Source organism: Oryza brachyantha, chromosome 1 (genome assembly GCF_000231095.2).
Source record: "Oryza brachyantha chromosome 1, ObraRS2, whole genome shotgun sequence".
NCBI classification, from domain to species: Eukaryota; Viridiplantae; Streptophyta; class Magnoliopsida; order Poales; family Poaceae; genus Oryza; species Oryza brachyantha.
The window spans coordinates 7,104,184-7,116,300 of NC_023163.2; the positions used below are offsets into that span (position 1 = coordinate 7,104,184).

Consider the following 12,117-nt stretch of genomic DNA (forward strand, 5'->3'; position numbering starts at 1 on the left):
ATGCATCAGATCAGTAAGATTTCATCTAAAGCATTGTGCATTCAGACTACACGGACCAACCACAATGCTGAAAATTGATAATAACTATAATCAACAAACATTACTTATGTGCTATCTCCATTCTAAAATTAAGTATTTTTAGGTTGTTCAGTATAGGTTAAGGTTAAGAAAAAATATTATGATATTCCTTAATAAATGAGAAATAGATAATAGTAGAGGATAGATGAGAATAAAGTATAAAGAGTTTAGGATATGTTTTAATTGATGTGATAAGTAGTACCGTAAATATTAATAGAAATGATTATATCTTACTTAAAAATTCAAATCATAATATAAATATTTATATTTTAAAATGAATGGATCATGTTTATAGGGTGGTGTGGTTGCTGCCTAGAGCATTTTGCTTACGTGCTCAGAAAATGCCTAAGGATTCCAAGGCATCCCCAGCCATAAGCTGTTAGTCAACTCGCCCGGAGTCAAGGCTTGGTCAAGCTAAACACCCTCTCGGTCACCTGGTAGTTGACTTGAAAACCTATTAAACAGGCGCACCCGTTCTTCATCTCCTCCACGAGCAAAAACGGGATTCTCTAACTTTGTTCGTAAAAGTTAGAGATAAATAGTACCGTGATTTTAAGATATTTTTAACTATCCGATTTACAACGAAACGTTCACGATTAATAACCCGACAAGACTTATTTTATTACATGTTTCTGTCATTTTTGTGAACTAAGCCATAAAACCCGGATTGTTCCACGAGACCGAGAGCTTCTTGTTTCTGGTTTCACTTTCGCCGCAGCCGCCGCCGCCTTTGTCATGGGTCGCGACGCCGCAGCTCGCCGCCGTGACGCCCAGGGCCGGCGCCACCACCCTTACCGCACCTCGGAGTCCGGCGTTGACCGGACGCCCCCTCACGTGGCACGCTTGGGAGGAGACCATGGCGTGTGGGACGTTCTCCCAGTCCCACGCGACGTGGCTCCTGCGGCGGCGGTGGCGGAGGCTGGCGGCGACGCGGACGCCAAGGTGTCGTGCCTGCCGCTCGCGAGGGAGGTCGGCTGCCGGGCGGCTGCGCCCGGCGAGGGGCGCAACTTCGTCGTCTCGCCGCCGTCCTTCCTCGCGGCGCTCGCGCTGGTGGCCGCCGGCGCGCGGGGCGAGACGCAGCGCGAGGTCCTGGACTTCCTGGGGTCGTCGTCGCTCGACGAGCTCCACGGCGCGCCGGCGGCGCGGCTGGTCGCGAGGCTCCGCCGCATCCCGCAGACGTCCTTCGCCTGCGGCGTCTGGGTGGACCGCGGATGGGCGCTGACGCCGGAGTTCACGGACGCCGCCGCGTCGCGCTACGCCGCCGTCGCCGAGCTCGCCGACTTCGTCTCCCAGCCCGAGCAGGCGCGGCAGCGAGTCAACGCCTTCGTGTCCGACGCGACGAGGGAGCTCATCCGCGAGGTCCTCCCTCCCGGCTCCGTCGACTCCACCACGGTGGTCGTCCTCGCCAACGCGGTCTATTTCAAGGGGACGTGGTCGCTGCCGTTCGACCCGTCGGCGACCTTCCACGCGCCGTTCCACCTCCTCGACGGCACCGCCGTGCGTGCGCCGTTCATGACGACGAGGATCCCGTTCGACCGGCACGTCGCCGCCTTCCCCGGCTTCACGGCGCTCAAGCTCCCGTACAAGAACGACGGCGGCGACGGCGTGCCCCAAGCCGCGTTCTACATGCTCCTGCTCCTCCCCGATAGCAGCGGCGCCCTCAAGCTCACCGATCTCTACGACATGGCCGTGACCACGCCGGAGTTCATCAAGAAGCACACGCCGACGGCGAAGGTTCCGGTAGGGCGCTTCATGGTCCCCACGTTCAAGTTCTCGTTCAGGTTCGAGGCATCGCCGGACATGATGAAGCTGGGCGTGACCAGAGCCTTCGTCGACGGCGACTTCTCCGGCATGGTGACCAGTGGGAAGGGGCTCTACATCAGCGGGGTGTACCACGAGGCCACCATCGAGGTGGACGAGCTCGGCACCGTGGCTGCCGCATCCACCGCCGTGGTCATCAGCCAGCAAGCGAGCGCACGGCCGCCGATGGACTTCGTCGCCGACCGGCCGTTCTTGTTTGCCGTCGTCGAGGAGATCACTGGCGCCGTGCTGTTTCTTGGGCATGTGATGAACCCTCTTGCTGTGTGAATGAATCCCAGATTCCCAGTGAATCAAAGTAGAAAGAACATACAAGTTGGAATTTGGGAACTGACAAGGTGATAAATCGAAACGAGTTGTAATTCTGCATTTGAATTGAATAACTCAAATTTATAAGTAATTCATGAAACATTTGTGCAATAATCATGTGATCTAGACAATTCAAAACTGGAGGAAATATGAACACAATTTCTCTCGTTCGAAACAGGACTTAGGTTGGTTTAACATTAGAAGACTATAGACCACATTCTTTTAGCCAGATTATTTCTAGACATTTACACTTAGCCTTTCTAAACTATTAAATGGTATATTTTTTAAAACAATTCTACATAAACATATATTCCATTTTCTAAAGCAGATTTTTAACTTTGTTGTATTTAATTCTATCATTTATACTGTTAAATAGCTATAAAAAATTATATAAACCTTCATCTTTTATCAATCATCTACAGAAAGAACACAGCCTATGGGCCATCATATTAGGAGACAATATTATACAAGAGGCAGGATATGAGAGAAACTAAGGCAATGGACAATAAAAGTAAGGGTAAGTAATGACGCAATACATACCAGAGGAAAGCTTTTCTTGTGTTCTTTACTTTTGTCATCACATCTCAATATATGAAAAACTGTTAACACGTAACAATGGTGATACAGTCCAATGATACAGCTACAAGAGCAAACTGTGTGATTTGCTCATTTGTCGAAAAATTATCTTTACACCAACTACATGGAACCAACCTCGTGGTACTACCGTGAAAGCACAACCAAAGAAAATGTCAAACACTGGCAACAAAAACCATAAATTTGTCAGAACTCAGATGGAGATGTTTCATCCGTATTCCATTCAAGGCTTATCCATTGTCTGGGTTGGAGGTGGCACAGTGGGAGCCAAAGAGGAGCCGCTATCTGTTCTCTCACGGATCTCCCTGTACTCTTGACATATAGCACACAAGTGACAGAATAAGTGTGTCGTTAAGTCACCACATGGTGCTTCCTGCAAAAAGAAAATTTGTGGGATGAACATGTTAGAACCAGTTAATTAGACTTGCTATGACTCAACAACCACATAGCCCTAGTGACGTATACTATCAAATTTAGCCAACTGCATACAGATCCCTTTATCCCAGCTCTTGCTCTTGTAAGCTTTCAAACCATACAGTTCCTGATGCATGTCACTAAACACAAATTCCTATGCTTTATTGATTATTTACGAGCAATGAATCTACCACTCAAAAGATCGTAGTCATGTGGAAGCCTAGTTTGACTCCTATTGAGACTGTAAGACTAACAATTTCATCATTGCATCAGGTTCTGAGTCAAATTATACACAAGATACTGAACCGAGCAAGCAAATGTGCTGTTTCAATTGACAGCAAACGGCTTCATTCACTAACTTTACTGCTTGTAATTAAAAAAATATTTTGGTGGACATGACACCATAGCAGAGCTCAAAATGTTAGGCTGCTAGCAACAGTGGAAGGATCACCTTATATGCAGTCCTCGCATGTCTGAGGTAGATTTTAGTTTCAACAGCATTTTCACCATAAATCCTATTGATTAAATTGTGCAGTAGGAAATATAATGCATTTATAATAAATTAATAATATATCATGAGAAGCTGTCTCTACTAAATCAAAAACCCTTAACCAGTAACACCCAAGAAACGTTAAAAAATAGAGAAGATTAAAGATTAATAAATCAACAGAGCAAGTTTAAACCTCGTACCGGGAGATTGTACTTTGTTCTTAGTGCTTGTCGATATCCACAAGCATAACAAGCAACGGCAGACCCTGGAACTGCTAATACAAGGCCCCCAGTGAACACACAGCAGAGACTTGTAAGAAGGCCCCAAAGCATACAATGTGTAGTGCATGATCCAGCAAGAGTTCCAGATCCCAAAAACTGAGCATTCCTTCCAAAAAGGAAGCAGGGGCAAATTGCACCAATACAACCTACAAAAATCATAAATTAATAATAGGTTTCCTGTTTATTCAAAGTGAAGTGACTTTTTTCAGCAGGCTGCACTTCATATTTTCTGATAAAACTATCATATTGAATTGATTATACATCTTATGATAACCCTGAATGTGCTAATAAGTACATCAATACTGCAATAGGTCACTCAAGACTGAAGTATTATGAAGCAGAAGTACTAGGCGGTTAGGTGATGCAACAGCTACTTTACATAGCAGGCCTCATGTGGCTGAAAAACCACTTTGGCAATTTGACCATCAAAAAATTTTTTTTTTCCTATCCAACCCTTTTATTTCTTACATGCCATGCTTTGTAGTATGATAAACCCAATAGTAGTAAAAAAAATGATATTAACTAAGCAGCTAGGTATAGTGTAATGTTTATTTTCTTATGTATATATCCTGTCATGCAACCAAATAGCACCTTTCATCTTTCCTTCTGAAATCAAGGATTCACGGGTCAGAAAGTATCATACAGCTCTGTGGATCATCAAAACAAGCACAGATGCCTGAAGACCATTGTGTAGGATCCCGGCTTAACTTGTGGCGCGTAGCATCATTCTCCTCCGCAGGAAGGCTGTCCTCCTCAGTATCCAGGCCATACAAAGGTACATACTGAGGCGGAACATAGCTCCCTTTTCCGGCCATTCCTGCGGCAGAATCGGAAGGCTGTTCAGACACAGAAGCATTGTAATGAGCAGTATTAGCATTACTGGATTGAATTTCTACCGTGCCCAATTATGATTGATGGCATAACAATAACGATGGTGGAGATGGGGTGATCTATTGCGCTACTTCGAATGGAATCCTCCCTTACTAAGCATAAGCGAAAACGTGGCTGAGAGAACGCAATGAGCAATCCCCTTCACTAGTGGTTGAGTCATGATCAGAAATATTGCAATTTTGGGAGTCATGATACGAAATCAAGCCCGGCCGTATGGATCTCCGTCTCGGCCACTACGGCAAGCAAGCTAGAGAGGCGGCGAGGAGGAGGCGAGGGAGGGCTACGAGAGGGAAGGATAGATACCTTCGATTCGACTCCGCCGCGACCCGAGGCGGAGGCTGATGGAAGGAACGAGGCCGCGGCCGCGTCGCCTCTCCCTCAACCTCAAAACCTGCTCGCCGCGCCGGCCGTGCGCCGCGCGAGGACGCGGCCCGCGCAGGGGAGAGGGCGGGGGCGGAGAGGAGAGGAGAGGAGGGCGTCCACCCCGTGCCTCCCGGGATGCCGTGGTCGCCGGGCACACGCGCGCGCGACGAGGCGAGACGCGGGGGGGAGAAGGCCGAGCGGCGCCTCGCTGCCTCCGCCGGAAACGGAGAGGAAAAAGGAAGGTGACGGACGGAGACCAAGCCACACAAGGGGCGTACTTGCGAGACGCGTAATAGGTGGGAGTATTACGACATAAATATTTATTATTTAAATAAGATCTAATTAAATTTTGGAAATTTTGATAAATAATTATGTTATAATGGATTTATAAAATCTAATGAGTTTATGATATTACGATAATAATACTTAAGGAGAATTTATATGTATTATTTGTCTTGTGTGCTTAAACTAATCATTTAAGATTATTGATGATCACAATATTAGATGATTGACTAAATTTTGTCCTAACCGATAAATATTTTTGATCGGAGTGAGTACTTGTCATTTGAGCATTTTCTTACTCACGGCTAAAAAACTTTATTTTTCTACACGAACTACAAAAAATAGATGAGCACACGTAGTAGTAGTTTTCAAGTACAGAGCACTAATAAAAGTTGGAATTTCTAACTTTTCTTTTTATTTTATGTGATTGAAAATTCTAATTTTCTATGACCACTAAATCCATTTCCCTCTAGACGTACGACGTACTGTAAGTGCATACAAAATTCCAAATCATTCGGTTGAAAACGAATGGAGCAAAAAAAAAACATATATATGTCTACGTACGTATATTTCATTTTCTTTTAAATAAAGGATTCCCTACAAAATTTTCGATGTCAAATATGCAAATGTTTCTCGCTGCAGCAAACCCACGATAGATTAAAAAAGGATATTTCCAACCCTAGTGTTTGGTCTATAGCGGATGATAAGCCGTAGAACGACTAATAGCTTAGAAGCTAACGCTGAAAACTAAAACATGATCTAGATATTAACTCTAAAATTAAGTTTTAAATTTTAAATTTTAGTAACAGGTCATAAGCTACTACCTATGTTTTAAAATATAAGCATTGAATATTGTTTATTATAGATTAAGGATATATCTTAAGATATCATTTTAGTCACTTCGGTGATCAATTTTTTTAATTGATTATATTCTCTTTCTAGATATACGATCGGCTCTGGGATTATAGTATGATTGAAATCATATGAATCAGTTAAGAAATACTTATATTACGGTAAAATTTTGAATCCTAAAAATATTTATATTTTGAAACGAAGTAAGTACATGCTAGCTCAAAAGCATTGGGCATTTGGGCTCATGTGATGGCAAGTCTTGCTAAGCTTAATCCAATCCAAACACTACTCATCAGCAAAAATTTGAATTCTAAAATTTACTTTTAGACTTAATTTTATGGTTTTTCATCATAGTTTATTTTACAATATTTATTTTAAATCCTCTAGACATGTATATAGAAGTGTTAACCATAAATTAGTTTATGTTTGTAATTATTTTTTTCTTTTAAAAAGTAAAACAATGGGAGCCACACACATTTATAGATAATGTCTGACTAAGTAATTGCAAACCGAGTCCACGCTTCACCATCTTCCGACCATATCTTATTTCTTTGTAGAGCCTCATTGTTTCGCTGAGATTAACCATAAGAGAAACGACATATTAAAAATAAAAAATAATTTATGGGCAAACTATAATTAAAAACCATCTAAAATTAACTTTAAATTTAAATTTTAGCTTATAATCACGAGCATATGCAAATATCTTACCTTCAAAAAAACAATGTACTTTACACTCCAGGAACGAAGAAATATCTCAAATAAACCACAGAAATCGATCTTAGAAGGTTAGGGGCGAGATTAACTCGGGAGTTGATGTCAGACTTTACAGATTTGAGAACATTATCACTGAACCGAAAATAATGTGGCTACTAGCAACGCCTACACCCAACCAGATGAGTCCACTTCCCTCCAAGCTCGGGGAGACTATATGAGAATTGTTAATAAAAATACATTTGAGTATGATTTCTCAGCCCATCCCCAGTTCCCATTTTGCAAGATGTCCTTTGTTGTTCACTTGCTTGACCTTCAAATTAATCAAGCCCAAACAAGAAACAACCATCAACAGCCCTGCAAATAATCTTACTGGCCACAACGCAATTTTCCATCCATTGATGGAACGAACTTAATGTTTAATGTCTAACTCATGGTATCTAAGATGTCATTGGACTAGAAGATTGCAGCAAACAATCATTACCTTTACAGAGTGTACATGATAACATCCTACGCTGAAGCTAGCAAGGGCACAAGGAGATCCCTAAACCCAAAACACTTACAAAAGATAGAAACAAAAGGATTCCCATCTCAGGACTGAGAAATGGTGATCCCTGGCGACACTGGCTCATGACCATGGACTCGGATGCGGTAAATGCATGTTAGCGCAGAGCTTCCATGGTTTGAAGTGAAATCTAGTCGGACCATGTTGATGATGCCTACATCTGGTGCTGTAACATCAAATGTTTGGATGTTCTTCTTGTCTAGATCATACGTGAATTCAGTCAAGACAGGCATCTTTGCACTTGCAGCATGACCTGAATGAGCCTCATTAGGTGTCCCTTGATACCATCCAGACACCCGGCAGTCCTTTGGTGCAGTGGACATATCATATGCTACATCCTGCATGACATGCAACCCAAGTAACTAAATCAAGTGAATTTATTAGGAAATCCCTTCTAGACAACTGTATGAGACTTCAATGGGAGCATATTCAGATAAAAGATTTCCATTGGTTCAAGCCAGGCATATGAAAAGAAGTGATCAACCAGATTGGTCATTCATAAAAAGATGAGTTTCTTTGAAGTTACTTCATAAGATGCTGCGGAAAGTTTTAGAAACAAACTACAAAAAGAAAAAGTAAGTTCAATCCTGAGGTTGTTTACTAAAGAAATATTCAAAATTTGTTAGAAAGAGTACTTATTCATGAGCAAGGGAAGCCTATCATTGGCCACTGGAAGAGACATGACACACACCAGATCACAATACACTCGACCCCCATTTAACATAGATGTTCAGTGTGTGTCTTGTTCAATGACCAGCAAACATACAACAAAGAGAACGTTCATACAAGCAGCAGCATTGTTGTCATATGATTCCTATTCGGTGGGTACTCTATGTATATGATTAAGATGAGTCAATGACCATAAAGCATGGATATATGGAACAATAACTAGTTGCAGACAAAACATAAAAGCTTTATAATGCTAATAAAGATAAATGAGCAAGTAATCTTCTATAATGGTTTACTCACGGAGTGCCTTTCTTAATTCTTAAATTGGAGTCACCTTCGCTACACTACAATGAGCTCAAATGCTACAAGCTTATTCATAAGCCTTTCCTAACAAACGTCTCGTTCTACTCATCGTCATCCCTTCAGGTAAACCTAACTTAGTTTTCGACCGACATCGAGTCACAGAATTTGGATGGCCACTACAAAAAGAATAACCATCGAACATGCAAGGAAGCAAATTTGCTATAGTTCTGTAAGCAGGTTTTCAAGAAAGTTACCTTTGAAACATGTTCTAGTGTAATTGCATCAGGGATTATTCCCTTCCTCAGCTTGATCTCCACGAACCCGCTGCTTCCCTGCAAAGGAAAACATTGCCCAGGCTCTCCAAAGCTTGGCTGAAGCATCTTCTGCTGTGGGTTAGCACTATCTCCACCTAGAATTGTAGAAAGGAAACCACCACGTTTCCCAGAATCATAGGCCTCGGAATGACGGACAACCTTTCCCCCGGCCGACGCCACGGCGTAGTCTACCCTACCAATCCCATCGGCCGCATGCTTCTCAATCTCCCTCATGGCGATCTCCCTGGCCAATGCGCGAATTTGATCAAGGTCAACCTCAGTACCGGAACCCGAACCCAGGGTCTCCTTGACCTCGTTCCAGAACTTCTCAAACTCGTCCTTCCGGAGGAACTCCATCCGCTTGAGCCCGGCGAGTGCGTCGTCCAGCTCGTCGGTCCTGGCGTCGAGCCGCTTAAGGTGCCCCTCGAGCTCCAGCCTCTTCTCCTCCAGCAGCGCGGCGAGCTCCACACGGGCGGTGCCGACCTGACCGTCGATCTTGCGGTCGACGGCCTCAATCTGCACCTGCAGCATCCGGAAGGCGCGGGAGAGGGAGGCCTCGACGTCGGCGACGCGGGCGTCGTAGTCGGCCAGCGCGGCCCGGTCGACCGGCTGCGGCGGGGACGGGTGCGCCCAGCGCCAGGCGAGGTCGCCGACGTAGAGCAGCACGGCGAGGAGGACCGCGTTCTTGGCGGCGACGCTGAGCGCCGTCTGCCACCTCGGCCGGGACGACGACGTGTGCCCCTTCTTCCGGCGCAGCGGCTGCGCCACACCCGCCCCCGCGGCCGCCGGCAGACGGCTAGGGCCGGAGGAGGAGTCGAGCGGCGGGGTGGCCGGGTGCGGGCGCTGCTCGAGCAGGAGGACCGGGCGCTTCCGCAGCGCGGCCGCCGCGGCGGCGGCGGGGCGGGAGGCGCTGGGGCTAGGGTCCAGCGACGTGAGCGGCGAGGCCGCGGCGGCGGCGGCGGCGAGGGAGGGAGACGCCATGGGATCCGCGCGGCCGGCAGCGGAGAGGCGGTTGGGCTCCCGGCGAATCGGTGGGGAATTTTTTTGGGGCGAATTCGAAATCGAAATCGAATGGAGCGGGCGCGGAAGAGGAGAAGGCGCAGGAAGAAGTTGGAGGGGAGGGGAGGGGACGCTAGTTCTGGCGCGTGATGGGGTCGCTGACATGTGGGGCCCGGGTTTTGTGCTGCCATCGCATTCACATGTGCACATGAGCAGGTGCTGGATGGGAGGATGAGGTGGAAGTTGCAAACAAGATTAATTTATGGAGTAGTTGTTATTTTTTTCACCGATGAATTTTGTAGAGGAGATTTTGGTGAATTTGCTTGCATATGCCTATGATTTTTTAGGGTGATTTGCTCTGGAACAAGTGGTATAAAAGGTGATTATTTGGTTTTTTCATGATAAAAGTCAAATGATATATTTATAAATGAAAAATAATTTATGAATAGAAGTTTATATATGTGTTCGTAAAGATCTAAAGGTAAGTCTGGAAAATAAACTACCATATCTTTTTGCTTTTGCCTATGTTTATAAGCCAAAATTTACATTTTCAACATTAGATTTAGAGTAAATTTTGATGTTTTCTTATTATAGATTATTTTTCAATTTTGACTTTTAATCAATATGAACACATCTATAATGTATTTTCCTCTAAAAGTTTTATCCGTCAATTATTTTTTATTTATAAATATGTCGTTTGGTTTTTTTTCTTTTAAAAGCCAAGAGATAACCCCTAAGTCTCTAAGCAATTCTCCCAAGCTACTATCTAAGCTCAAATGATGATGAGGTGGATTAATAGAAAACAAACAAAGTGAAATTATTTATATTGGAGGATATATGCTAGAGGTAATGTATATATCATCTCCTAGTCAATGAGTAGATTATATTGATAAATTTAGAGACGGGTGCTACCGCTTCATAAAAGAGATAATCTAAAAAATGTTATTGGCAAACATCTAAGTCTAAAAAAAATACCATTGACGAAAATTCTAAGAAATATCATCGTACAAACGAATTTGTCTAAGAGATGTCATCGCCGTTAGAGTTTCTATCCATTACTGTCGTTAAATACATTGTTCGTACTATATCACTTAACGGAACAATGTTGTCGGAACCCTAACGACGATAATATTTTTTAGATAAATTTGTTTGTATGATATTATTTTATAGAATTTATACTCGTCAATGATATTTCTTAGAATTAAGTGTTTGTCAATATCATGTGTTAGATTTTCTCAACTAAAACTTGATCTCATGGGACCGAAGTTAGACCGTCCAAATTTAGCTGATAAATACGTAATAGTCTCTTCATTCTAGACTAGATATAAGCATCTATTGGTTTTTAGCAAATACTAACGTTGGATCAAATGATTTATTTTCAGTCATTGGTTGCCAAATTTTGAATCGATTAGGTTTTGGCTTAGCGACCAATGAAAGGATTACAATTACTGTAACTAGCAAAGAAATGTTTATATATTGTAGTATATGATTTGAATTTTAGTATTGCTGAGGCTGAAAAAAAAAATCTGTTTGTGTTTCTTCGTGGGCCCATACAAGGCAAGCTTCTGCGATACTGACCTTCAGGTTGTAACGTTTTGGGCTATATCTCTTGCTGGGCTTTCTCAGGTGATCATCCTTCGTCGTCGTCGCCGGCGGCGGCCGCCGCCATCCTTCACGGCGGAGGCATGGCCGTTGGCTGCACAAACACGTCAGCCGTTAAGTTGTCGAGATCGCGAGATGACTTGGCGGCGAGGGAGAAGAATGATTCGAGGCGTCGCCGCAGCTACATCCACAACACAAGCAACATTTTTACGAAACTTTTCCTTTTTGAGAGAGAGAGAGACTTGTTGTATTTTCTGTCAGGCTTTTGGGACCAACAAGGTTCTTGGCCCAATCACGGCCTTTTCGAGCCCAAGCATGGAACTGAAGAAGGAAAGAAAGGAATAAAAGGTCAAACCATGGATCCATATGATCCTCTATTACATCTTTCTTTGCTTATATACTTTTACTTATAAACTAAAATTTGTATTATTTTAAAATTTAAAATTTAGAGTTGATTTAGAGATTTTTTTATCGAAGTTTATTTTTCAGTATTGGCTTCAGGTCACTAAAAATATATATACAAAAGTTTTATTCATATTTTTTTAAAATATGTTGTTTGGATTATTTGGAAAAAGCCAGGTG

The 12,117-nt window shown here is 43.5% G+C and overlaps 3 protein-coding genes across 4 annotated transcripts; 1 reads left to right on the forward strand and 2 right to left on the reverse strand.

Moving 5' to 3' along the window:
• Window positions 1-813: 813 nt before the first annotated feature.
• Window positions 814-2,343, forward strand: LOC102704746 (putative serpin-Z12). The gene has a single exon (XM_006643973.3). The coding sequence runs from the start codon at window positions 814-816 to the stop codon at window positions 2,164-2,166; it is 1,353 nt and encodes a 450-aa protein (XP_006644036.2). The 3' UTR covers window positions 2,167-2,343.
• A 421-nt stretch (window positions 2,344-2,764) lies between these two features.
• Window positions 2,765-5,484, reverse strand: LOC102705018 (cell number regulator 5). Of its 2 annotated transcripts, none has more exons than XM_015837812.1 (4): window positions 5,179-5,484; window positions 4,628-4,820; window positions 3,904-4,130; window positions 2,765-3,172 (listed from the first exon to the last, which is right to left on the reverse strand). In XM_015837812.1, exons 2-4 carry the CDS (start codon window positions 4,797-4,799, stop codon window positions 3,023-3,025), a joined length of 549 nt encoding a protein of 182 aa, XP_015693298.1. In that variant the 5' UTR covers window positions 4,800-4,820; window positions 5,179-5,484; the 3' UTR covers window positions 2,765-3,022. The 2 variants fall into 2 exon arrangements, with proteins under 2 accessions (XP_015693298.1, XP_006644037.1); XM_006643974.3 differs by having other exon boundaries at window positions 4,628-4,801; window positions 5,179-5,483.
• Window positions 5,485-7,089: 1,605 nt separating this feature from the next.
• On the reverse strand, window positions 7,090-10,022 carry LOC102699271 (SUN domain-containing protein 1-like). Its single transcript, XM_015838230.2, has 2 exons — window positions 8,875-10,022; window positions 7,090-7,986 (listed from the first exon to the last, which is right to left on the reverse strand). The coding sequence occupies exons 1-2, from the start codon at window positions 9,913-9,915 to the stop codon at window positions 7,675-7,677; spliced, it is 1,353 nt and encodes a 450-aa protein (XP_015693716.2). The 5' UTR covers window positions 9,916-10,022; the 3' UTR covers window positions 7,090-7,674.
• Window positions 10,023-12,117: the final 2,095 nt, after the last annotated feature.